This window comes from Neolamprologus brichardi, chromosome 1, assembly GCF_056152115.1.
Source record: "Neolamprologus brichardi isolate AB-2024 chromosome 1, ASM5615211v1, whole genome shotgun sequence".
NCBI lineage: Eukaryota > Metazoa > Chordata > Actinopteri > Cichliformes > Cichlidae > Neolamprologus > Neolamprologus brichardi.
The window spans coordinates 28,917,234-28,944,678 of NC_142104.1; the positions used below are offsets into that span (position 1 = coordinate 28,917,234).

General features: G+C 38.3%; 2 protein-coding genes across 3 annotated transcripts in view; one reads left to right on the forward strand and one right to left on the reverse strand.

The window, feature by feature from the left end:
- adamts7 (ADAM metallopeptidase with thrombospondin type 1 motif 7) overlaps positions 1–19,097 on the forward strand; it is a 71,392-nt gene extending 52,295 nt beyond the window's left edge. For both annotated transcript variants that reach the window (XM_087840596.1, XM_087840597.1), the window contains exons 19-24: positions 914–2,683; positions 2,973–3,125; positions 5,723–5,896; positions 6,839–6,985; positions 7,629–7,791; positions 17,662–19,097. In XM_087840596.1, the coding sequence (XP_087696722.1) occupies positions 914–2,683; positions 2,973–3,125; positions 5,723–5,896; positions 6,839–6,985; positions 7,629–7,791; positions 17,662–17,804 (2,550 nt within the window). In that variant the 3' untranslated portion in view covers positions 17,805–19,097. The remainder of the gene's footprint in view (positions 1–913; positions 2,684–2,972; positions 3,126–5,722; positions 5,897–6,838; positions 6,986–7,628; positions 7,792–17,661) is intronic.
- A 3,661-nt stretch (positions 19,098–22,758) lies between these two features.
- calml4a (calmodulin-like 4a) lies at positions 22,759–26,226 on the reverse strand. The gene is made up of 5 exons (XM_006793860.3): positions 26,192–26,226; positions 26,054–26,084; positions 25,698–25,838; positions 25,107–25,295; positions 22,759–23,268 (listed from the first exon to the last, which is right to left on the reverse strand). The coding sequence occupies exons 1-5, from the start codon at positions 26,192–26,194 to the stop codon at positions 23,171–23,173; spliced, it is 462 nt and encodes a 153-aa protein (XP_006793923.2). The 5' UTR covers positions 26,195–26,226; the 3' UTR covers positions 22,759–23,170.
- Between the last annotated feature and the right edge of the window lie 1,219 nt (positions 26,227–27,445).

Consider the following 27,445-nt stretch of genomic DNA (forward strand, 5'->3'; position numbering starts at 1 on the left):
ACATTTGGGGAAAATGAATTATTTACTAATCGTGCAGAAAGTTTTCTAGTTTTTTTCTATTTTGAAAGCATTCGTTCACACAAAACATTTTCACATCTCAAGCTTTTTGAAATACAATTCAGTTGTTATACACATTTAGTGTTACTGATCATTTAAGACACTGCTGGTTGCTTAAATGTCTTTTGTGTAACTATTCTCTGACTCTATTACACATAGACACAGTGTGGAATAAGGCAAGAAGCCAGATTTAAGGGTGTTTAAATGTGAGCATTTATACCCTGACCTCTCCCTATTCTCAGCATTTCTCTGTACTTTATTAGTTTTGCCAGGCCTTTTTGAATGGATATACGGAAATCTTTTGTCCAGATCAAATTGTTTCTCCACAGCTGTTTGAAGGATGACCATAAATGTATGGTTTAGATATTCATCTCCTTCAGTCTTAACTGCTCAGCCTGTTTGTGACAAGGACTAGTTGAGAAAGACATAGCATTAAGTGAAGGTATGGCTGATGCCCTTCCCCACACAGCACCAATCTTAACACCTCCTTAGCCTTCCTCAGCTACCTCCATTTCAGAACTCCTTGCTGTCCATCCTCCTCTCAGATTAACCTGCCTAGACACATGGCTGTCATGACTGGTGAGGTGACAGCTGGATTATCTACACTAAGTCTAGACCCCCGATCTCATCAGTCCTAAGGTCCTGAAGTCCTTTGCTGCCCAGCTGTCCTGGAACACCTCTTAAACCTGAGCTTGATGCGGGTACCAGCGCTATGGAAGACATCATCATATTGTTTTCCAACAGAGCTTTACACATTTTATAGTCTTTGTTATGTTTTTTAAGCACATTGTAAATCTACAGAGCTGTTACATGGCTTAATAATGCTTTGGTCTTTTCTTTTTTTTTCCTCTTACAGTGTTCACTGTCTTGTGGAAGTGGAGTACGTCACCGTAATGTTACCTGCTCTAGAAACACAGGGGTTGATTGTGACCCCCAAAAGAAACCTTTAGCTGTCAGTACCTGCTACATCCAGGAATGTCCACAGATTGTCGATAATTTTGGAGGTTTCGACTGGTCTGGAAGTGGCTGGTCCAGCAAAGAAGTGCTTAATGAAATAAACCCCATACCTGAAGTCAAACCTCCTGCCAAGTACAGCACCACCAGAGAGCAGCCAAGAGTTCATAACGACCTTAATGACATCGTTGAGGGAGATTTCCACTACCACAACAACATTGAAAATACTGATCACTCTCAGGACAACTATGTCCCGGTGGACGATTTTTACTATGACTATAACTTTATCAACTTCCATGAAGACTTGTCAGATGACTTTGGGAGCAATGGAAACAATTCAGTCAGTCACGGTTTGAGTGTTTCGCAGGAGGTCGAGCCAACCCACAGTGTGAAAGAAGATGCTCACATAGAAATTGCAGCCACTCCCACAGCTACTTCAGCCATTCCAAAGCCCACTGCCTACACTTTGGAAACCGAAAATCCTCAGAACACAAAAGTGAACGTATCAAAGGGCAGTAAAAATGCAGCGGAAAAAGAGGTTTTGCAATCAAATTCTGAAAACTTGGATGACTATCTTTCTGAGGATTTTCTTCTGCCTGTGTCGACCACTCACTCTCCACTATTGTCTACAACTCAGCAATCAAAACCAGCGGCAGAGAAGCATGGCATTCTGTGGCTGCCTGAAAACATTAGTGTCGTGCCTAGTCTGGGTTCCACTACAAAGCAGCCTTTACAGGATGTGAAATGGGGGCAATATGCAGAGGAGGCTGAAAATAACTATGACAGCTTCAGTGAGGAGGAGAATGACACTGAGGATGTCACTATGACTCCAAAGCAGACTGTTTCTACTCCGAGACAACAAACAGCTATCAGTACTCCTGACTCTACTGTTGAAGGGGCTCAGGAAACAAACGAATATGATAATTATGACTATATCTCTGCAGACCAGGAGGATGTCGAGGGTCCAGAACCTTCAGGTCCCCCCACATCAGAAACTACAATTCAAATTAAGACTGAAGTTCCACTGGATGAAAATACTGCAGAAATACCTCAACCCAGTCGGTCAACATTATTTTCAAATGCCTTCACAATGGATGATGTCAACACGGATCAGACTAATTTTGATACATTATACGCCACTACCGAGAATTATTCACGGGATACCGACAGAGACCTCAGCACAACCTCACTTCCTGCCTCTGAGAAATCCATTCCTCCCCCTGTTTCCTCTTTGCTCATCTCAGGTAACCAAGAGGCCTCCACATCATTAACTGGAACAGCAATCATACCTCCTACTCAGTTTTCTCCAGCTGATTTCCCAACGCATACGATGAAACCGATTCCATCAAAGCCAGAGTTCACTAAAACAACTGGAACGTATCCCACATCTCAAGCTCCGTTGTTTGATGTAGCGAATTATGACTACAACGAAATAGCCTTTCCACCCGTGGTGAGGAGCGGCATTAACAGTGATCCTGGCTCTTCATACCAGGTTTCAACAAGCTCAGGAGCCACTCCTCAACACAGCACAACATCAGCACAAGACTCGGAGTCGCCCACACCCGCTGTGGCCTTTTTGCCAACCGTTCCAGCTGTCCTAACATCTGTCCAAACTTACGCCCACACACAAAACACTGCAGCTGCCTACTGGATTGCTGGCAACTGGAGTGCTGTACGTATGAAATAATTTACACATTACACCTCCTTTTCTTTTCCAGGCAAATAAAAAACACAAAATAAAAGCATTATCTTCATTCTTTAGGGACAAGATTTGAGCTAAGGTTAACACAGCAAGCGTCAACGTACATAATAAACTGCTTTAATACCGAAAACATCTCTAAATTTCAAATGTGTTCTTATTCACAAGCTTTTCTTGTGCTTGCTGGTGTTCTTTGTGCATCCAGCCATAAAATTGTGCAGCACAAAATGATTCTAATATGAGTTATTATGTTTACGAGCAGTGCTCCACCACCTGTGGACTCGGTGCTATCTGGAGAACTTTGGCTTGCAGTACTGGATCACAGTCGGACTGTGATCCAGCAAAGAGGCCCGCACCTGCCCAGAGGTGTTACCTGCGCCCATGCTCTACATGGAAAATTGGGGAATGGAGTAAGGTGAGACTACTTGTTTCATATATCATATATATGTATATATCATATACAAATCAAAAGTTAAATAAATAAAATTGTAATAAGGTGGACTTTTCTATTTACTATTTTTTATTACGGCAGGATTTTAGGCAACGGTGATTTGTCTACGACTTTGGTCTAGACTGAACTCTAATATCTCCGACTGGATTTGCAAGTCAATGCTTTGTGTCTGATATTCTAGTTCAAAGTTGGACAACAGCTAACATTATGCATGGTGTAATAAATGTGGGCATGTTGGCATTTTGATGTTATGTTTGCATTGAGCTCAGTGTCGTAGACTTGGCTGTAGACTTATTTTTTTGCAGCCGTATTTTATAGTTTTTCAATAACAATAAAACAAACCGATGCAATGTTCCCCACCCCCTGGGATTACAGATACACGATAGAAAGAAAAAGAAAACAGCTTTGATATAATACATGGAGGTGGATATGAATAAGATGAAGATAGTATACATTTATGGAAGGAATAAACATCATCGCCTTTTCTTTTTTTACACATTCAATGAAAAGTCACAGAAAGCGCTTCTTTCATCCACATGTTGAAAGATGGAGGTTTGTCAGACAGAAAATGTTTTTGCCAATAAAGATGCAAAAGCGATTGTTTTTGGTTGTGCTGCAGGAACTATGAGCTCTAAAAAAAAAAGAGAGAGCTTGAAAATGAAGATGTATGGACAGTGTTATTGTTTTTCTGCACAAAAATGACAGGGCTTTGAAAGAAAATCTTCAAAAATTCCAAAGTCCCGAAACATACGAGCTAAAATAGCTGGAGCTTCGTGGCAGTGTAAACATGCTGGGGTAACATTAGGATATGTTTTTTTACAAGTTTCACCGTTGAGCAGTGCAAATGATGTACCGATTTAAACTGAATCAGACTTTGTTTAATGCAAAGAGAAATATGAAAACATTCCCCGGTGAGGTCAGTGTTAGATCCTGTTGCCATGGCACCTTTGTTTTTTCCCCATGAGGATGGATTCATACTCTCCATCTTAGTGCAGACTTTAGACATATTACCTTTTGCATAGAAGTAAACCAAGATTTTCATCCATATCGTTACTGGCTGTTAGATATTGGAGCCTGAAATGCTTACTAAGAAAACTGCTAATTTATAAAATATTTATAAAAAACCAATTCATAAATAAATCTGCCTCAAGTAAACACGAGTGTTCATTTTACAAAAAGATCTCTTAAAAAAGAGCTAGACCATTGTTTCTATGCCAAGTTCAGTTCAATTCAGTTCAATTGTATTTATCTAGCGCCAAATCACAACAACAGTCGCCTCATGCAGGTAGATCCTACAATAATACATACAGAGACAGTTTGACTCTGTTGTAATGGGGTAGAAGAGAGAAGACAGAAGAAAGACCAATGCATGTATACTTATGGGTTGTCTGTCCAACCCAGTAAGCTAAACCAGCACTAGAGAAACGAGTGATGTGAAAATATTTTTGGAATGGACCTGTTCCATACAACGGAAGAAATCGAGTTGTGTAGTTCTGTAAACGTAGATTTGGGTAAGAAAACGAGCACCATATGGAAATGGTACAAAAGGCAGAACAAAACCATCATTTTGTTTGTGTTAAGTCTTCTTGTTTCCAGCTCTCTGTGTAAAACTGAGAGTGATAGGTTAAAGTTGTACCTTTTTGGACAGGTTGGGAAATGAGAAGAAAGTTGTGCCTGCTGTTTAAAGATTTCATGGATTAATACACTTCTGATCATCTGGTTTAAGTTATACTAAATTAAAGGCAACAAGAATTGCTGGTAATCCATTTTTAAAGCCATCCATTGACTAACCTGACTAGATACCAGCTTTCTGGGGTGGAAAAAACACATTAAAATCACATTGCAAATAAGCTTCTTTATATTCATGGGTTACCCTAATGAAGGCTACAAGCTAATAAAGAGCAAGACAATAAAGCTGCTCTTTATACTGAAAGTGTTGCTGATGATTCATCCTCTTTAGACTTTCTGCTCTTTGTAGACCTTGGAAGTAAGTGAAGCCTTTTCTGCCTTCACTAAGGTGTGAAGCTGATTTCTAACAACAAGTCCGCATCCAGGAGTCAGCTGGTACATTTTAACTGTTTACTGTCAGAAGCACTGTGATACAGAAAGAAAAAAACAACACGTTATATTTATGATGTCATTGACTTGCTTTTACAATATCAAACACTGAGTCATTAAACTTCATGCACATCTCACGTAAACACAAAACATATCCCGAAAACTTTACTGATTATTTGCCCCAGGTGTCTAGCAGTTAGCTCAAGGCTAACATTACATTGAAAATGGGCTAACACACTGAAATTGCAGCCGTTTCTCAACTGTTACACAAAACTATTACTGGTAAGCTCAACACAACACATAGTTACTGCTTACTGGCATGTGCTCTTTCAGGCACAACAGAAAAAAGATGAACAAAAAGTGGAAAAGACGACAGTTTGGCTTAAAGGCCTTTAAATGGAGCAAGTCTGCTGGTACAAAAAACACGTGGTCAAATTTGGGGGGGAGCACAGTGCCAGAAGACTCTACTCTGTCTCTAATTGTTGGGCCATGTGTTTTCACAGTGCTCCAACAATTGTGAAGGTGGCATTAAACTGCGGGAGGTTCATTGCTTTGACCTGAGGGACCAAAGACCCCTTCGACCTTTCCACTGCCGAGCCATGTCCTCCAGGCCCCAAACAACGATGCCCTGTAACCTTCAGCCATGTCTTGAATGGTACACCTCCTCCTGGGGTCAGGTCAGTAATATAAAACAAAGGGTTAGTGACTTTGTGATGAAAAGCAGTTCTGTATACACAGATAAAATTTCTCAATCCAATAAAATTGAAGGCAATGCAACATTAGATTTTATCATTGGAGTGGAAAAAAGGAAAAAATCTGAAAGACAGTCAGCTGGTAGACACACTGTGTTTGTCTATAATTGCCTGCACTCAAGAACATGACTTTGGCTGCAGGGTTAAAGACAAAGACTTTGTTCTTTTAAGTGGTTTACCTCATAATCTTTACGTAACAAAAATGGTCACAGTTAATGGGTTATCAATGTCGAAGAAGCCTCCACAGTTTAATTTTTATCAAATCAATTTTAAAAAATTAGCTTCTGGGAACGTTTAGAGGGAAAAAAGGGCATTAAATGTCATCTGTAGTAATTCCTTGTTGAATTTAAATTTCTTCTTGCGTCTAAGCTTTGCAGTCATCTCAGTCAAGGCTGTAAGGCTTTACACATCAAAGTATAAGAGCAGAGCTTCTATTACTTGTACAATATGGGCATGCTCCTCAATATAGTTGACAGATAATAGAGGTGCGTCCACATGGCTGTCATGATTTGGTGTAGGTGTGTTGTGCCAGTAACACAGCCGTGATGTTTTTTTTTCTTTTAACAATGCTATGAAAGGCTGTCGTTACACATCTAGATGCTGAAAACCAAAGAGCCTTATAGGTGTCAGGCTGTGGCGTATTTATGGAATCTATTTTCAATTTTTTACTTAAGCCATCAAATTATTTTTAATGGGGGGGATTACTGTTCTTTTTTAAAATTCGGTGCTGTGTTTTGTGGATTTTTCAACATCTCTGTCGTCCCCTTGGATTTGTTTAATGTCTGAAATCCATAGAATCAATCAGTCAACCTAAACACTGAGATTTACAGCCTCCATGTGTTTGCTGTTGTGCTCTGGGTTGTTCAGTGCTCTGAGGTGTGCGGAGGAGGTCAGCAGCAGCGTATCGTCACCTGTCCAGAGGAGGATCAATGCGACAGAGACCACGAGCCCAGCACCATCCAGTCATGTAATAGCCATCCTTGTGCTCAGTGGCTTACCGGATCATGGGGACAGGTACTACGAAGGCATTGTTGATTGCATTTAAAAACCAAAATCACGAGAGCATCCCTGTCGTTGATGAAGCATTATTGCTTGAGGTACGAAAGGATCATGATTACCTTGCATAGAAGGCTACAAAATAATTTGATGTCCATCCTGTTATCATGGATATTTCATACTTCATTTCATACAGCATTTTTTTGTTTTTTTTTTCCTGAAGTAGAAATCCTTAAACAAAAATTGCAATCCTATAAAAGAGTTCATTGCAGACTATGCACAGTGTATTGCCAATATAACCTGGTCACCCGACCAGAGTCTTTCAGGGGATTTCATGAGACACCCACATGAGCACAAGTGTTTGAGTAGAGTTTAGGGAGAATCAGTGAATCGGGGCCAATCAGGAGCGCTGAGGCAGTGTAGCCTCTCAGATTCACCTTTTAGATTGAGAATGTCAAAAATATACTATCCTCTTAACTGACAGCTGAAGCAGTTCTGCACATCTTGTAATATTTTAACTGGTGTCAGTTGAAATGTGGCCCTTAATTGTCAATCATAAACTCGGAGAAAAGTTTGGGGAACACTGATATTACTGTACAAGATAAACGTTGTTTCACTCGCCTTTAAAACACGTTAAAATTGTTTGCCTCTCTTCTTGCAGTGTTCAGCTTCTTGCGGAGTTGGAGTGCAGCATCGACTTATTAAATGTGTTGACACCAGGGCTGAGACAGATGGAGAAGTTGATCAAGCTCAATGTCACCACGAGCCACCGCCTGAGGGCACCCGAAAGTGTAACACGCAAGAGTGTGAGAGCGTACAGCCTGGTGAGTAAGTTCGAAAGGAAAAAATATGGTTATTTGGTTAAATACTAATATATCCCAAATTCCACAAAAGTTGGGACGCTGTAAAAAAATGTAAATAAAAGCCGAATCTTATATGTTGTCCACAGTACAACATATAAAACAGTCAGTGTTTAAATTAAGAAGATGTACCATTTTAAGCATCTCACCTCAGTCGGTAAACATCTGGGAGACCAGCTGCTGGAGTTTTGGAGATGAATGTTGGGCCATTCTTGTTTGATAGAGGATTCTTGCTGCTAAAAAGTCCCGTGTCTTCTTTGTCGTATTATTTGTATCATGATGCTCCGAATCTGGAGTCTTCTGCTGCCAAGCCGTGCCACGATAGCTGCAGTAGGCACTTTAGTTTAGCTTTGTCTAGCTTAAACGCACACAGCCTTCTCTGAAAAAAGACATTATGGGAGCATATTTTCCTCTAAAGCCATTATATACCTTTCAGCACTGATGGCCCTTTTGCAAACTGCAAATGTCATAGGCACTGTTGCCTGAGAACAAGCCAGATGGTCTCTTTCCATCCATGTTTTCAGAATTTAAAAAAGTGTAAAAACATAACAGAGAAGACGACAGCATTTCTGGATTGTGTTCACCTTTGGCTGCTTGTCTGCACAATAAAGGTTTAACCTGCATTTATGGATACCACAGTGAACCCTGTTGGGATATATTACTGCCAAATTCAAAATGAGCTGAAATTATGTATGAAATAGTAAAATGTCTCACGTTAACCATGTTTTTAATTGTGATTAAAATTTGCTCTCAGGAGGTTTCCAAATCATTGCATTTTGTTGCCATTTACATTTTACACGGTGCCCCAACTATTTTGGAATTAAGTGTTGCATAATGTGTGTTTATGTTTATTATAATGATTATCCATCTAATCCTCTATTTATGTAACACGCTAACAGAATTATTGTGATAATCAATGATTACAAAGAGCACTTAAAGACTGTTGCGCGCCTGTTGCTGACGGTTCAGTTAAAAAGATTAAATTAAAAAGATTGTGAGGTTTAACAGATTTGTATTTTGCTGCTGCCAGCAAGTGTAGTTGCTCTCACTAAGACTAAGACTAAATATTATATGTCAGTATTAATTCAATTTTAAGCCTGTTTGAACTGATTAATGCCCTGTCAGGGTGCTGGAGTACAGAGCAAGAACATCAAGTCTCAGCTCCTTTTTTTTATTAGCATAGTCCTGTTTTATTGAGTAGTGCACATGATTATAGCATATCAAACTAAAACCAGTGACTCATTGTGTGCTAGCTAACATGAAGTGGAGAAAACCTAATGATACTACACTTTAAATGTTGACTTATGATATTTTTTTAAATATGACATTAAAGGATGTTATTGTAAACAATGATTAGGATCACTAAGGAAACATAAAAGCAGCAAAGCTTCAGTCATGACCTTTTTAAACAGATGATATTGAAGGAAATACTGAAGATGATGAACAAAAAAAATATTAACTAAGAATTTTAACTGAGAATGATCAAAACACACTGCCAATGTCCTGCAGCCATTAAATTTCTTTGTGTGGTCGGCTCCAGTCCCGAGCTAATCTGACATTTTAAATAGAGGAAACTGATTAAGAAGCAGATGTGGGTTGTTTTTTGTGTATTTCCTTTAGGGTGTTTGATAGCAAATAATTGGTTCTAAACATGTTAAATTACTCAAAATGTCATATTATGATTTTTTTTTAAAAGCGCTCCAAAGCAACGATTCTCTTGTTCCAGCTGAACCAATCAGCTTTTTTACAGTAGTTACACGCCAAATGGCAAAATGTAGGTCTGTGTCATGTATTGTGACAGAACAAACTCATATGCAACACGTGATCAGACAGAAATAATGTGTAATTTACATGAAATTCAAATCTAGCATCCACCAACCGGCCAGTTCACAGACGTGTAAACATCACTTTACCTTCGGTGGAAGGATCCTAATTTGTTTGTTACACAAACAGTTTCGTGTTTCTGTGATGCATCTTCAGAGAATCCACATTCACCTCAATATTATCATTTACCTTGGGTGTGACACACACACACACACCTACACACGTACACACACCGTTGCTTGCTTGTTTGTAATCATTTTATAAGATAAAGGCTGCCAAGTTCATGCATTGTGAGCTATTTTGCCTTTTATTGTTGACTCCCTGAAATGAGATGATACAAGCGTGGTTCATATCGAGCATTACTTGCGGAGACACGTGGTGTTTATTATTACCAGCCCACGTGATCAGTGCTTAGATCGGTGCGTGAACTTTCTTGCTTCTTAGCGTCTCCCTGAAATCCCGAGGGAGATCGCAGCATGAGTTTGATTCAGTTAACACGGGAGAAAATGTCTGACACCAGTAAGGTGAAGATAACATTTCAATATCCACTGCTTCTTCTTCTGGGTGTGAGGGTACTGGTTAAAATGGCAATTACGTGGAGCTTCAACATGAGTTAAGATTGTCATTCCGACATAATCTCAAGTGACATTAAGGCGGAACAAAATGTACAGACTGCATAAGGGGTTAAAAGAAAACAAACCCAGTGATGTGGGTGAATTAGTTTTATGTGATGTCTGTTTCTCGCAGTTGAGCCTTGCGTGGACTTTGTGCTAGATAGCTGGCTCAATTTTCCACCTGTATTGTGCCATCAAAATAGTGATGAAAATAATAACAAAATTCAATTACAATTGTTATTTCTAGTACAAAATAATATACAAGGTGATATCGAAGCAAATCTCCATAAAACCGTTGGAGCAGAGGATCTATCAGCGTTTCTTTAATGGTGCCACATCACAAGATAAGTGGAAAGACTGAGTATGTTAGCCTGAAAGGCCTTCTTTGTTAACCGGGCACGCACAAGATGAACTGAAACTTCTTTTTCAAATGAAGCCAAGAAGGAGATATTTACATTCAAAGCTTCCATTCAAAACTGGAGAATTGCTGGCTGTGCGTCATCTTTTTTTTTACTCGTTCTTATTGGATAAAGGTTTTCACTTTCGATCTTTTTTATTAAGTACATTCTGGCTCTGCAATAGCCTCTCATTACTGTAGGTGATTGTAGACGAAGGTCACCTGCACAGAGTGAGGTATAGCAGCCGTTTTATAACATAAGTGGTTCTCTCACTGCCAACTATTCAGTGTATACCTGTGAGGTGAAGCGTGCCCACTCACACCTGGTTATGCCATAACAGTAGTGCTAAAGGTGTTTAGTGTAGAACACGCTTTTATAAAAGGCACTAACCTCCAAAGACTGTCAATCACTAATACATCTCTTGTTTACGTGTCTTCTGTCATTAAATAATCACACCGTTTACTTTCAGTTGTTTTGATCTGGGCCACAGCAGTTCATTGGCATTTCTGCTGCATATATCAGAAATGAAATCACAGTGTTCCTCAGAGGGCAGCCTGTTGGAGTCTGAATGCCATCTTTGCTGACATTTTGAGAGCACAGAGGAGTAAAAGTGTAATGATAAATATTTGAGGCTTGTGTAATGTGGCAGCAAATATTTGGCCATGTTAGCTTTGTGTTTCACCCTCAGTTACAGTCAATAATGTGTTTGTGGATTTTCATTGGAATAAGGTAATCAGATGGTGACAAAGGTTATTTTTTCCTCCTTGTTGTCAATAAAGCCTGTTTGAACTGATTAATGCCCTGTCAGGGTGTTGGAGTACAGAGCAGGAACATCTCAGCTCTTTTTTTTTATTAGCATAGTACTGGTTTCTTGAGTAGTGCACATGATTGATTGATATACCTTTATTAATCCCACAAGGGGAAATTTCATAAGGCTGCCGACCTATTGCACGCAATGGCGGCGCCATCTTACCCTCCGACCATACATACATTACACAAAACATCACATGGGGAAGTCCCCCCAGACTGAGCTCCAACAGGGAGATCAGTTTAAAAACAGAAAAAAAACACCTCTGCACATAGCACATGAAAAAATTCTTAATACACCAAAGAAACACATGACAAGCAACAGGGGTGGGTAAAGGATGCAGCATCGGAAGGGAATAAGCGTCGAAGTTCAGCTGAGACAGTGTCCTTCGCCCTGCTAGGCTAAGTAAACAGTCTTCCAGCCAACCCAGGTGGCCTTGCATGGAATGGGAAGGAACAGACTAAACACAGTCGTTATCAGGGTGTAATTATAGCATATCAAACTAAAACCAGTGACTCATTGTGTGCTAGCTAACATGAAGTGGAGAAAACCTAATGATACTACACTTTAAATGTTGACTTATGATATTTTTTAAAATATGACATTAAAATATGTTATTGTAAACAATGATTAGGATCACTAAGGAAACATAAAAGCAGCAAAGCTTCAGTCATGACCTTTTTAAACAGATGATATTGAAGGAAATACTGAAGATGATTAACAAAAAAAATATTCGGAGTGTGCAGTGTAATCGATTTTAATGGATTAAAGTTTGACCTTGCACCACTGTTTTGGCATCTGTTCAAATGAGCCCATTTCTTGTGACATAAAGCAGTTCTCCTGTCTAATCACTTGAAGTATCACTCCACATCAGAGCTTACAGACGGGTATTAATTCAGTGGCATTCAGTCGCTGCAGCAAACCGAGAGTGATCACAAATATAAACTGGACATAGAGCATAAACATTTCTTGCTAACAGGGGACCAGGCGTGACAGAAATGTAAAGCGATGGAGGAGACGCGTTTCAGTGATCCATATAATTAATCTCTTAAGATAAGATTTACGATCATTAAATTCCAGCCACAAATTCAAAGGTGTGGCGTGCGTTCGCGTGGTCAGTGATGGGGAAGTGCGGGGATCTTTTCAGATATGAATTAGACAACAAGCCATCTGAAATTTGATGAAATCTGGATTCATGTCAATTCATCATTGTGATATTTTAACAGACGGTCTAATCAAATCGAAAAATCAAACCCTTTTTTTTTTTTTTTTTTTTTTTACAAGTTCATGATTTCCAAAAGCTTCTCTAATTAAAATCCGATGAGACGTGGAGTGGAAGATGAAGAAGAAAAAAAACCCTTTGACTTTCACTGTGAATGCGCTGTGCTGTGGCATAAAAACGTGTAAAAACATGTGTGAAACCAAGATATATTATGAGTCCTGTATGCCAGACAATATACCGAGGCTGTGTGTCATTAATATCCTACTAGGAAGCAGTGGGTGCTTCTTACCAAGATGAGATGAAATTGATGCAAAGTCATCCTTCACATGGACATTACACGTGTAGAAGCAGGGATGCATTCGTTGGGACAAAATCAGCGTGGCATTTTCTCCCTTTGGATTTGTTAATTATGCTCTTTTTAAGAGCGCAGTCTACCGTACACCCCCCCCCCACACACACACACACACACACACACACACACACACACCCACACCCACACACAACCTTAACCACAGCAGAGGCTCTGAAGTCCTGATCATGAACTCTGACTGCAGAATTAATATGGATGTTTTCCTTGGACATCAATAATCAAATTTTACTTTTTATTTACTGTTTTTTTTATTGAATATGTCAGGTTTTTGTTACTGAACATACATCTCAAGTCTAATTTTGGTGAGGTCAACCAGATTGTATGAGCTCATCAAGTACTGTCAGAAGTAGCTTAAAAAGTCCTCGAGGATATGCCCTCACAAAACAGACGTATAGCATTAAAATGAACGTTACCTGTATGTGACGCATCAAAAACTTACACATGTACTTTTTTTCCATTTATTTATTTATTTAAGTTCCATATATACCATCTATACTGTACTTTTATGGGTAATCTGCTGGTTATTAAACAGCTTATTTACATTTTAATTTCAAACAATCTTCTGTCAGCCTCTCAGGGTTCACTGTGCTCTTGTTGATAAAAGTGGCAGCAGATTGATGATGTGCTAGAAATAGTAGGGAGTTCCAAAAAAAGCACTCTTTTATAACTTTCTGTAGACGTGCAAACCTCGTGGCTCTTCTCTTAATTAGCTTGCTGAGTGTGACAGCCAAAAAAATGTCCTCCTAGCAACAACAGACGGAACTATAGGAAAGGTTCCTACCTAATTGCACAGTTAGCACAAATAACACATTTAAACATATAAATCTATTCAACAAAACATGAATTACTATTTATTTATTATTTATTATTTGTTAATATTTCAACTACTTATTGTTTCAACCTTAACTATCTAATAAAATGAACTTAAATGCGAGAGTTGCCTATGACGGCAGCTACAATTATAATGTTAGGTAAATAAGAGGGTGCTGGTCTTTGGATGGGGATCTGTCAGTCTTGAAGTAATGCTGGACTGTTGCTTTAATAGACATGTGCTGTTTGCTGTTTGTTGTATCTTCAGGACAGGGCAGAGGGATTTTGCAGGCCAGCACAGCAACACTGTGACATAAGTTCTGCAGTCTGTGCATGTTGTCTGGGAAAGGCCACAGGGAGAATAGTGGGAGGTCAAGCAGATGCATGACCTACATACAGTCTAAGCGTCTGTCTGCAGACAAACATTCCCAAAGCACAGAGTTAATGCAGGATACTAATGAAGTTTTCATATAACCTTTTGCATGCAAAAGTATCTGTCTTGGTTTCATAGTATATGTCATATTTTACTGAAAATTAAAATCCAAATACCGAAACTTGGAGTACATAATAGATAAGTGCCATATATGGGGCAGGGCGTGGGAGTGGGGTCCCCTCCTCAATTTCATCTGCAAACTAGCAGCCCACATGCCCCTCAGAGAGCATGCATACTTTACTGAAATTGTATATCATTCACCAGTGGAGGAGTTTGGAGGCCACAAAAACATGAAACGATTCTCCAGCTGCCGTTGAACTCCACAGACCAAGCAGAAACATTTTTCCGTTTTTTCATTTGACGTGAGAGGAAAAAAGTCTTCAATTTGAAATCACAATGTAGGACAGCGGTTCCCTCATCAGTTTCAAACTTTATGTCATTTGAATAAAAACTTTTTTTATGTTCCTGGGAGCCCAATGCAATCAGTCATCGTCATCAAAATCTCTTATGCTGTGACATCGACATCGACAGGTGGTGTTACAGAGAGAACAGTAATCGCTCATTCATCAGATTTACTTCAGACTCAGCGGGTGTTGAGAAGGTGTGGGAGGTTAGGCGGCTGCGAGAATGTAAAATATCCACACACAGTCTCAGTGTAACTGCAACTGCACTAGTACTGTAGAAAATGACAATATTGAAGGCATAATTAGTGTTCTGGTTCACTTTCACTTGTCACATAATGTTGTTTTTGGCAGGCATCTCTTTCAGAGCTAAACAAGAGAGAGTCCTTGACAAAGTGCACAGGAAAAGCCCTAAATAAATGAAAACTGAGAACTGAAATTAATTATGCAAATGTAAATTTAAAAGATAATATTTTTTCCCAACTTGGCTCTGATTCTCCCACAAGTGTCAAAAACATAATTACTGCAAACTAATTTAAACACAAAGCTGTTGTCAGTGGTGAAAGAAAGTTTGTCATTTAAAGTCCAACAGATTCAGAACGTTGCTTTTGCTACATTATGCAAAACTGTTGTTAACTTTTAGTGTTTCATAAAGTGATAATAATAAAAAATACCAACTTTTATTCTATTTATTTATTATATGTGAAATGTTTTAGTTCTATATATCTATGTCTGCACAGTTTATAGATAGTAGCCCACAGATGCAGAGACACATCCTGTCATCCAACCCAAGCCTGTATTCACAGACCGTGAAAAAATACATATAACTGAAGAGTCCCATAGTCCCACTCTTCTCTTTTGTTGTTTATTATTCTTTACAGAAAGAGGAATAGAAAGAGAGGCGCAGTAAACAGGAAATACTGTGCACTGAGAGGCAGCTGTGAACTGAACTGAGTGACATTGCAAATTCTACATAGTGGAGTTTTGAGAATCTAGAGCGATGGGTTTAGGTTTATATTATGCAGAGAAAATGTTTAAATAGTATAACAATATTTAGAGTACAGACTAGTGCAGTGTGTTGTTGAGAAAAAGTAACATTTTTATCTTGATAGGCCATCTCGATATATAAAAATATATTGAGTAAGCAATGATGATTTTTATCTAACACCATTTTCCCCCCTTTCACATTCGCCTTTAACATCTGCTTTCCCTCTTTAGTCATCTCGATTGAGGGGATGGGTTCAAAGGCGGAGGATCTACAGCACTGAAATATTTTTGTCTGTTTAAGCCATTAATAGTTGCCTTTGTTGCTCCAAAATGTTGATATTAACCACCAAAACGGAGATTTCAGCAGCGGTGTGGGGGCTGTTTTCTTTCTGCTTTTCTTTTTCTGTCCCTCTCTTCCTTAATATTTTTTAGCAGTGGTGGGTGTTTAAAAAAGGAGGGTAGGCAGAAAAAAAAACAGCTCCTCAGATGCTCTTAAGAAATGTTATCCATGCATCCACTGGTATGACCGTGTGCGCACAACAATCAAGTTTAACTTGCATTATAAAAGCGCTTGGAACACACTAGCAGTAGAAATCTGTTATCCATTTACCACTTTAAAGGTTTCTTCACAGGCTAAAGTAGGTAAACACACATTCCTTTTTTTGGTCATTGTTCTTTCTTTCCATGCTAACTCTGTGCTTAAAACAGCTCCATTGTGTGAGATCCATCTTTTTTTTTTCCTGCTTATACAAAGTCGTCAGATGTCATCACATGAAATGGAGCTCAGCTTCTAATTTATAAACACAGACAGATTGTCAACATGTTGCAATCAATCTGAGTCAGTCTGCATCTCGATAGGGGCATTAGTTAGCGTTGTGTTCGGGCTAGATTTCTATAGAAAAGTGTCATTAAACAGAGGCGCATTTACCTGCCATCCTCCAGCAGCTACGTCACTGTGGAGGGATTTTGTGTGAGGTTGACTCTGAGTGCAAGACATTTATGTGAATTTCTGTATATGTAGATGGACGCAGATTTACAAATTTTCTCTATCAAAGCTAACTGCTGTTTTATCACATAGCAAATGGGATATAATTGCCAACTTAACCACATTCAGTCACAAACAATCTTTTATTTTGGGGGCATTTTTAGCCTTTTTTGGACAGGATATAGATATAGAGAGTAGAGGGAAACAAAATGTAGGAAATGGTACAAGGGTGCCTTGCTGGTGGATGAAATAAGAATTTCTGACAATATGCACTGGGTCTAGAAAATCTAAGGGTCTGGTGCAAGAAGTACTTTAGCGCAGTCACAGGAAACTCTTAATTTGTCTAAAACAAATGTAGACCGTGAAACAGCAACACTGAGCACTAGAATTAGTGTTAATAAAGGGGCACATGAGTACCGCTGATCAACTATTTCTCCAGCATAAAAAGACAGGATTTATCAGCTTACATCAAAATGTGATCCCAGTCTTTAAATATATTAGAAATATGCTTATGAAAGCACGGACTAATGGTAGGCAATAATTACATCTGGAGCAGAAAAAAAGTTAATTTTCAGTAGACATAAAGCTGTGTTTTTACTTGAAGTCTCACGTTAGTGTTAAGAGGTGCCTTAATACACTTATTGTGCTTTTGATGCTTAAAAACAGGCATTTACGAGATCACACAACACCGCTAGTTGATTTAATCTCCACATTTCTTTCTCAAAGAGCTCTGGTTCATGTTTTATACTTTTGAGTTCAGAATCGAGGTTAAACTATTTCTCCTGTACTTAAGAACAAATTTAAATTACTGATTCCTTTTATTAATCCCCTTTTGTATCCACTCTATGTGTCATTTCAGGGGGTCTTGCTTACTTATATATCAGCTTGTTGAATTGTCAGTAAATGTGACTTTATGTGTCCCGAATGAGGTCTGTATTTAACCTTTGTGTGTGTGACCTCTGTTTGCTTCTCACCTACACAGGAACAGTCTGTCTCCACGATCGGCTGACATTTCGTTTCTGTCAGACACTTCGATGGCTCGGCCGTTGCCACCTCCCCAACGTACAAGCACAGTGCTGTAAATCCTGCAGCCAGCGCTCCCACTTCAGCAGGTCTCGCAGCTAAGGTGCAGCAGACTAACCGCTCACAAGCACACTGATTGTACCACTGAGTGATGTAATCTAATCATCATTAAAAGTCAACAATCTGAGCCCTTTTTCTGAACTACGGACTGGTTATGACTCTTACACACACCTGGACTCTGCATGTTTGTGCTGATGAAATTAATGGGAAATGGAACAAGCAAAGTAGCAAGATTGTAAATATTTGTTTGCTGCACATTTCTTTGTTACATTAGACATGGGAGTATCCAATCAATGTAGCCAGCAGTATGATGCATTTTTAGATATAGACAAACCACTCATTTATTGTATCTTTATGGCTGGTACAGTGCTTTAATTTTTTGGACAGCAACGGAGACTGTACATGTTAGAACCGACAGGATATAGCTCTCACTGTGGTTTTACATACAGCATGAAGTGGTACAGATGTCATAAAGAAAAAATAAGTGGTGCATATTTGCTAAGTAACAAATAACTGACTGTTTGCAGAGCCCTGTCCCTTAAAGTGTGATTTCAGTTTATTTTAACCAGCTATATTTCTAATTTTTGTGGGTGTTTTGGCTCTCAGGTTTAGACATGCTATAAATGTGCTCTCCTGCCAATGTAGGCTGTTAACAATTCTGAAATATTTTCATTCTTTTCAAATCCTACACTTTTAACATTTATCATGACTTATGAAGGCCACCGTTGTTTAGTGACCACACCCCCACTCTCTGCATTTATCTTGCAACTGGTAGTTTTGGTTGCATCACAAAATCTGCATTTGATTGTGGTTTTCAGTTCAATGGAAACAAGAGAATGGATATTAGCCTTCAGTTTTTCTGTGGATAGGAAGAAGACAAATAGGTGGGAAAAACCTGAGGGTCATGAACAAAGATGGCTTACCGAAGACCTGTGCTTGTGTTTTTGGCACTTCTCTTCTGAAGCATGATGAATTTAGTTCATTAAGAGAGTTTACTGAAAACAGAATGTGTTTGAAAAGCACTTAAAATCAAGATTAAAAAAATGTCAAAGACTGGTAACATTAAATGCTCTCCTTATAAGCAATAAACCATTCATTATAGCAGTTGCTGCCTTTGATAAAAAGCCCACAGACATGACCCTGATGACAGAGGAACTCGATACATCTGCCAGTTTATTCAGATCAGCCATTCATAACTGTTCAGTGTTGTCCAGAAAAGACTGAAGGAGCTACTTCCGGATTTAGACATGTTGAATGTGGCTGTGTTGTGGCTAGGAGATGTGTGCAACCCATTGACTGTAGAAAACAGTTGTTTTCTACAGTCAATGGTGCAACCCATTGACTGTAGAAAACAGTTGTTTTCTACAGTCAATGGTGCAACCCAGTAATGTTTACACATGTGAACATGAAAAATGATTTCAATAAAAAGTTAAAGGTAGTCTCTGAAATTCTATTTATAATGACCTTTACCAAAAAAAAGAATGCTATCCCTCTGTCAGCACAGAGAAACAGTCGCTGCACTGACACAATTTGCAAGCGCCATTCGTAGTTATTTCCTGTTTTATTTTGAAAAGTCTCAAAAGGATATCGAGCCTTTATTGTGAAATTTTTTGTGGAAAATAAATAATCAGATGGTGGAGCAACATGACAGTTTTACTGTCGTTGTTGCCGACAAACCAACGCGTAAAAGAGTGTGATTATTTTAGATATAAGAAAAATAGAGAACTCTAAGAAGAAATTAAGATTACACCAACAAACTTACAGCTTTTGAATATCAGATTGAAATGGCTTGTTAATGCTAATAAGATAAGCTATACATGCCTTTATTTAATTAGCAACTTGCCCACACGAAGTCTGTGCTGCAGTTTATTAAACTACATTCAAGAATTTTGTTTGTATGTTATCCAATCTATGGATACACTATGCTAATCGAGCTAGCTAGCTTTACCTGCAAACATAGCGTTTCTACTGTTCAAATAGGGTCACCTTTGGTTCCAAGATAGCAAATACTCTTCCAGCGAGCAGAGATGTGAAGCTTAGGTTTTATGCTGTGATTATTATACTGTAATCGCTTAGAGGGACAGTTTAAGCAAACTTTTATTAACAAAGTAAAATGTACATTTCAAAAGGAAAAGCTGCAGTCAATACCTGGTGCTTGAGGCCACATAGCCAACAAACATATTATGTCAGGTATTGGCAGGCCCAGTGCCTTAACTTCTTGAGTACTGGATCATTTGATGTCAATAATATTATTAAACTCTTGATTAAAATAATAGTCGAATGGAGGGAAATTAAGATAACATAGCACATCATAATACAATAGATTCAGAAGGGTAAATTAGTGGAAGAATCAGTAATATGTGGTATTTTATACTTTTCTAGGTGTTTAATTATTGCCATGTTCTGTTATGAGAATTCATGATAATTACATAATCATTAAAAACTTTCTTCAGAAATTGGAAAGCAGCTGTCATATATGTTCTTACATGTCTAATGATTAAAAACCAATAAGCAAGCTTCTGTAAAGCTATTAAACAAAGCATAACTTAGCATAAGGCGTAAAGGGGAAAAATCATCACATATCACATATCTATATCCTTTTGTCAAAAATCACAATAAAAGGACCAAATTACATATGTATGTAGTGTAGCTGAAAAGAATTGTAATACCTAAAATTCTGTCCAGTGAATGCCAAGTTTTTATATATTTGTTATTATCAAAGATTCATACATCATCAGAATGTATGATGACTTTACAATTACAGAGGATTATTATGTACCCCTGCCTTTTTAGTTGCTTGTTGCTCTGTTTGACACGTTTTTAATGTTATTGCACACCACTGTGCAAATGTCTCGATCTACCCCTCATCCTTTTAAAATTTGCTTCCAAACAGCTAAACTTTCTTTTAGTGTCGTTTTAGTGTAGTGAGGGATAATTTTTGACAGATTGGAACAAAAAAGGAAGAGATTTTAATGTCCTTCAAGAAGCCTGGAGAACTATTCTTAGAAGACTACTTATAGAAATGAGAAGGAAGCTTGCCTAAGAGTTCAGTTGAAGAATAAATGTGCTCATACCAAATATAAAATGTATTAATACAGGTACAGACTGGTTTTGCCTTATATACTGTATTTCCATGTGTTTGCTGCACCTACGTCCTATTTTCCTAACAAAATATAAAGAAATGAGGCGTTGCTTGAGAATTTTGCACAGTACTGTAGCATTAACATGTATGCAGTGGCAGATTTACCAACTTGATATCAAGTAAACATGTAAATGTTTTGGTGTTTTGTGTGACTATCAACGAGATTATTGCTGGACTCACTTGTGGTTCAAAGCAGCAGCTTCTTGGGAAATGAAAGAACTCGTAAATTACAAAAGTTTTTTTTCTTTGTATCCAACTTTGATAGTTAATCACATATCAAAGCTTGAAATAATCTTTTTATCTGATGTCCAGGAGCATGATGTGCCTTAAGCTATAATTGCATTGTTGTTTTCAGTCACTCCAAAGTTGTAATTCAAGTATTTTCAAAGCCGACAAAACATTTCTTCATCACAAAAGTGGGCAGAAGAGACACAGTCTGCATAAATTGAAGTGTTGGTTGTGCCGTGGCAAGCATTTTATTATTTCACCAAAATTGAAAACATCAGTAAGGCCATTGAAATACCTCTGAAGCATGCTGCTGGATTACACATGTAATGATTTTTCTCCTAACTTTGTATAGGGAAAAGTCTTTGCCTGGATCATGACAAAGAGCCAAGGACTGTGACACCATGATAAATCTAAGATATAACCTGACGAATGAAGCCTAGATGGTAAACCTGCCAGGTGGTTATTGATGTGTGTAGAAGGGAGCATGTTTCATTTTTTACCAAACAACAGGCTAATGGATGAGGACTCTAACCTGTCTGATTCCAGTAAAGGATGGGACAAAACCACTAAGCACTGACATAGAAGCATTTGGGGCCAATTAACACCACTGAAATGTTAGGCCTAGAGACCAGGGTTATTTATCTCGCAACTCAAAGTAATGGATAGCCTGGCCTACTTTAGGCAGTATTCGGGCATCCTAATGATAGTTGTTTATCTTGGAGCAGACATAGTATTTAATTTGTGTTTTTTTACAACATTTTGATATGTCATAACAGGGAAGGCACAGGTGAACTCAGGTCACACTTGCATGAAACTCAGACTTTACTAATAGATGTTTTATATCAGCCTTGCTGTTACCACTAAGATAAAATGTTCTGTTTTTCACACCTTTGCTCATTTATTCTCGTTAGTAGTTCTTATTTTCGAAGACAAAAACAAGCCAGTGCTTTGACATGTACAACCTTTATATTTACAGACAATTTAGATGAGTAAAGAACTTTACATACCTGCCATGTTTAGTTGCATAGTTGTTTTTTATTGTTATTATTATTATTTTTAGTTTGTTGGTGATTTATTCCTGTACTTTGTTTTATTTTTAAAGATTCATCTCTGTACATTTAATGAAATTGTTGGTTTCCAAGCATAAGATCAACCACTTATGTTGAATGGACATAATGCCACATGTGTAGTAGCCATTAAACACGTTCACACTGAAGCAGGCAGATTGTTAAGTAGCATCTTTTCACAGCACTTACACCGTGGTATAATTGACTTTAATGAACCATTAAAGTTTAGCCCATACAATAAATGTGGAGAAAATGGAATTCGTTGAATTAGTCTGTGAGTGTTTTGTCATTAAGTATGCATACTGATACACTGTGCTAAACGCTACTAATTAAAACATGTGAAACACAAAGATTTTGTGGCTGTAGCCCTCATAAAAGGAAAAATAAATATGAGATGTCACTTATTTAAATAGAGTTTTAATAAATGTGAAATGTGAGACAGTTATTTATGCATGCAAGATCTGAGATGGCAGAGAAATTGGAGCTGTCAGAGTTTCTAAATACCAGCAGGAATTAGAATTTATTTTCTTTCAAATTCCACAAGTTTTACATACAAGCTTGTTGAACAACGATGTGTGAACACTTGAAACTCATAAAAGATGAGATTGGTACATACTCACTAGTCAATATTAACACCCAAGGGCTAGGATTTAATTGGGTGAAGCGTGGTCAGCTATGACGCTGAGGATTTAATGGCTTTACACCAGGGTCACATGCTAACACGTACTGTGTAGTGTTCAGTTACAAAGGAGAGTTATGGAAAGAAATTAAAGTATTGTATTGTGCATTAATCATAAAATATTCAAGAAATAATCATTGTGAAAAACCTTTGCTGTACCAACAGGCAAATTTAATACAACCGAACTTCATGTGCAAAATGTGACTATGATGTCACCTTCTTGATATTCAGAGTCAGTTTTCCAGCTTGTTGTCCTGAAGTTTGACGTAGTTGTTTTCTTTTTTTTAAAAAATCAGTAATCAACAGGTGGCAGCGTCAGCATCGCTGTGAACTCTTCGTATTTGACGATCCCATTTGACTTGATGCGTGCCTCTCTGAAGAGGTCGTCCACTAGACGAGGAAGATGGAGAAAACATAAGAGCATAAGTGGATAAAGAGCCAAATCTCACCATAAATTATGGTTATAATTAGTGTTATTGCTGTTGCTATTGTGAGATATTTAACAGAGATGAAATTAAAAAAAAAAACAATATTGACTGAAAAGAATATTTTGCAACACAACACATTATATTTCAGTCACAAATATTCCCTTCCAGTATTTATCTGTGAGCTGTACTCATACTAGTTTCCTAAGGGTTTATGTCTCTTCATATCATGCACCATGGACCCTTGTTGACTTAACTACAAAAGTGTAGTTAAAGATTTTCATTCCAGTACTTTTTCATGTCTTGAATGTCCCGAATACTCAAAATGGTTGTCTCTTCTTTTAGGAAATTGGCATTACTATCTTCTTCAGCAGTTCGGGAATCCAAAAACTTGATAGATGTCTCCCCACTGAGAAGCCTTTTGAGCTTCATTTAACTATAAACAGCCTTATGTACACAGAACCCATCCACAGACTTTGAAATACAGCTTATGTTGCTCTGAGACCCATCACTGTGTGAATGAGGTGGCTTTGAAAAACTTAAAAATCCACCCTGGAGATTTAACCAGATATCCGAATCCCAGCAGGAGTCCTTCCATTAAAAGTCTCAGCTTGAGGTTCATATTTAATGCTTTACATCTGAAGTGAAACAAAACATCAACAAGAGAATTCCCAGTGTCCTTAAATGACAGGAAGTGCAAGGGACTCAGGTGTTTGGGTGCAAGCAAAATTAGAAAGCCTTCTTGCTAAGTAAGACATTGTCTGTGATTTAATTAGGCGATACAAAGAGTTGTGACGCTAAATCGCTTAAGCTGCATCATATGCCAATCAGTCACAGATTTGAGCTTTTTGTGGAAATTAAAACAAAGCCTGAGGATCAAATATTCAGCAGCTTGTCAGGGGAACAAGTTCAGTACAAAGGTGGTGTCGCCCAGTCTGTCCCCCTGGTGTCACAAGACTTGTGCCCCCTGTTGGATTGACCTGTACGGTCAGACATCTGCCAGGGTTTGACTTCAGCTATGACTTCATTCTGTCAGGTAGTGTTAGTGAAATATTTCACACAATATCTCTCTGATGGGAAAACGAATTGACGCTTAATCAGCATGCAACACAACAGCAAATGCATTTCCTGACAGGAAGGAGGGAGTGGCCTTTAGGAGCCACGGAGTAAATACCAGGAGAGAAACTATTGTAATTACCTACGAGATTCTGGGCTCAGCTCTAAAGACAAACTTCCTGCGATTAGTCACTTTGAGGGGTGGGTCAGTTACTGTGTCAAGATGCAGAACACGTGTATCATTAAAGAAATCAACTGTGGAAAACTACAGGTTCAGAGTTCATTTATAAATTCATTTTTTTTCTCCTGATTCACCATTTGATATTTACTGCAGTCATAAAGTATTCAGATAAATGGTGGTTTATTGGTGTTGCGATGTTCGATACTGAAGCAAAGAATTGCTCTAACAAGTTCTTTGTACTTATGGAAATGGTTTATCGGTTATTTCTCTGCAAAGGGGAGAGGTGCATCTCTTTGCATCTTCCTGTGAGCAGGATTAAAACTACCAAAATGAATTTCACAAACTTTGTGGAGAGACAGACCATAGTGGTGTCCTTCCTGTCGTGTAATGCCCTACAAGCTCAGCTATTTGAGCTCAGATCGAAACGTCCTCAAGATATTTATTAGAGACCTTAAGACTCACTTTGGATTATGAAACACTACGCAATCATCTAATATTGGCCGTATTGTTGCGAGGTATCAGTAAAAACTTAACATCTCATTAATTAGAAACCTCATTTGCTCTACCTTCTTTGTTTGTGAGTTTCTCTCCTAACATGGTGAGCTTGGCCCGCAGCTCAGATGCCTCGATGTATCCCTTCTTCTGCTTGTCCGTCATCTTCAAGGCCTCCAGGATTTCCACTTTGGGATCCTCCTGTTGCATCTGTCTGTGCATTATTGACAGGAACGTAGAGAACTCCACCTCAGCAGACTTTTCTAAACACAAATGTGAAATCAGGTGGTACATTTTATTTAACCTTGACTTGATGATTAAAGTTTAAAAAGAAAATGCCCTTTGCTCTTGTACTTCTTTAGGCCCTTTGTTATTTTTATTTGCTGTCTTTTCCCTGCATTTCTTAAGGATATATAGTGTTATACTGTGTGTAGCACACATTAAGAAGGCTGTAAGAAAAATGTACAAAACCACGAATTTTAAAGCACAAACACCAGTTTATGCTTCAACAGTAGTAGTAAAGACTGTCAGTGCAATTTGAAATTACTGTCATTTAAACGTCACCTCTCAGACTTGTCCCTTATGCTACACTCATGTGTCTAAACCCACAACAAGCTGTTATTCAAAGACAAAAAGACTTTGATTTACTGCATGCTATAGTTTACCAATTTTGTGCACTTGTAGATGTCTCCTGATTTCACCGGGTGTGGGGCTTGTACCCAGGCAGCGCATAACTGTGATCAGGTCATTGTTATTTATCTTGCCGTTTTGATTCTTGTCATACAATGAGAAGCACTCTTTGTACTCTGCAGTGGGGAAAACAAAGTTTTTGAATGACAGTACTTTTTCCCCCCCTTGTTGTAATTAGTGAGGAGCTTTATCACAGTAAATCTTTGGTAAACCGGAATTAATTAGACTGAAAAAGAAGAGAGTTTGGTTGTTTTGTACAAATAAATCATTTCAAACATCAGTAACAGAGTGAAACAGTGATCGACAACATGCACCTGTAGATGAATCTTACCATTAATCTGAGCTTGTGTGAGGAATTTAGCCTGCAAGGTGACAATAGTGTGGCATCACTTGTTGGGCAAATACAGAAAAATGGTCTGTTGTGTAAGAAAATGCACAAAAAGGCTCGATGGAAAATGGAATTTCTTACCATGTCTGAGACTGCTGCGTTTCTGTTCAGGAAGAAGACAGTTTACTGAAGCCTGCGTCACCTGTCCCTCCACCTCTGTTTAAAGTCCACCACCCGTCGTAATTTAATATCTGTTGCTGTGGAAACACAGATATCGGATCCACAGCGCTGCATTGTCCTTCCTCTTACCACCCCTCCAATAAAAGGGACCGATTACTACTAGACAACTACCATATGTTACCACAGTGTCACATCATAAAAACGTTGTCTGACATCAAGTTAAAAGCAAGATTTAAAACTCCCAGATAACTTCAGATAAATATCTAAGTGATAGTATGACGTTTTTTGTTTTGTTTTTTTTTTTATTTAAAATGCACATTAAAAAAATCCCATTCACCATGGAGCAATGCTATATAAAACATATTAGAATCCAAATGTTGCAATAACAAACTGTGCAGGAAAAAAATATTTACAGACATCCAAACCCAACTGTAATGATGCAAATAAATTTATGTATTTTTTCTGGATTTGTGCTGATATTCTGTTTCGCTCCATTAAGATCAAACTACCGTAAAAACTAGAGACTTTTTTTTCTAAGTGAGCAAACATAGAAATTCAGCAGGGGATTAAATATACTTCAGCTTGAGGTTTATATTTAATACTTTAGTTCTGAAGTGAAACAAAACATCAACAAAAGAATTGTTGATGTTTTGTTGCGTGCGTCAGACTCCGTTTTATCTTTTAACACTAGAATTACTGACCCCTTTTTTTCCTGGTGCAAGTCCCTACTACTAGATTTACTGACCCTGCGCAAATTTGCGTAAATTCCCCTGAACCTAACACCTCCTAGCACCCCGCTGAGAGGCCTTCAGCTCCATTGTTCTCCTGCTTTTGTTGTGCAAACATACCCTCCCCCAACCTACAACCAGGAGAGATTAAGGAGACAGGAGAGAACCAGGAAAAGGTCTGTCCTTCCAATCGTTGTCAGACTCAACAACAAAGTACCTGCAGCCTACAATACACCATATTAGTAGTAGCTTTTATGTGCACTATTATGCAATATTAGTTCTTGTCAATCCTTGTCACTACATTGCATGCCTGTCCATAAACATATATACACAGAGTTGTACATATATTTATATATCCACACCTAATCCCCTGAACCTACTGGTAAGACCTCCTAGAATTACTGACTTTTTTATTTTCTGGTGGAAGTCCCGAGGTGTTAATCACCCCTGCTGAAATTTTCACAGGTCATCAGCTCGATTCTCCTCC

Bases quoted from the DNA above. Each gene is read 5' to 3' on its own strand.
- calml4a (XM_006793860.3), bottom strand. The intron at 25,296-25,697 runs GTAAACTATAGC...ATTTGTGTTTAG, and splicing joins TCTACAAGTGCACAAAATTG to AAAAGTCTGCTGAGGTGGAG. The intron at 23,269-25,106 runs GTAGAGCAAATG...TTCCTCGTCTAG, and splicing joins GAAACTCACAAACAAAGAAG to TGGACGACCTCTTCAGAGAG.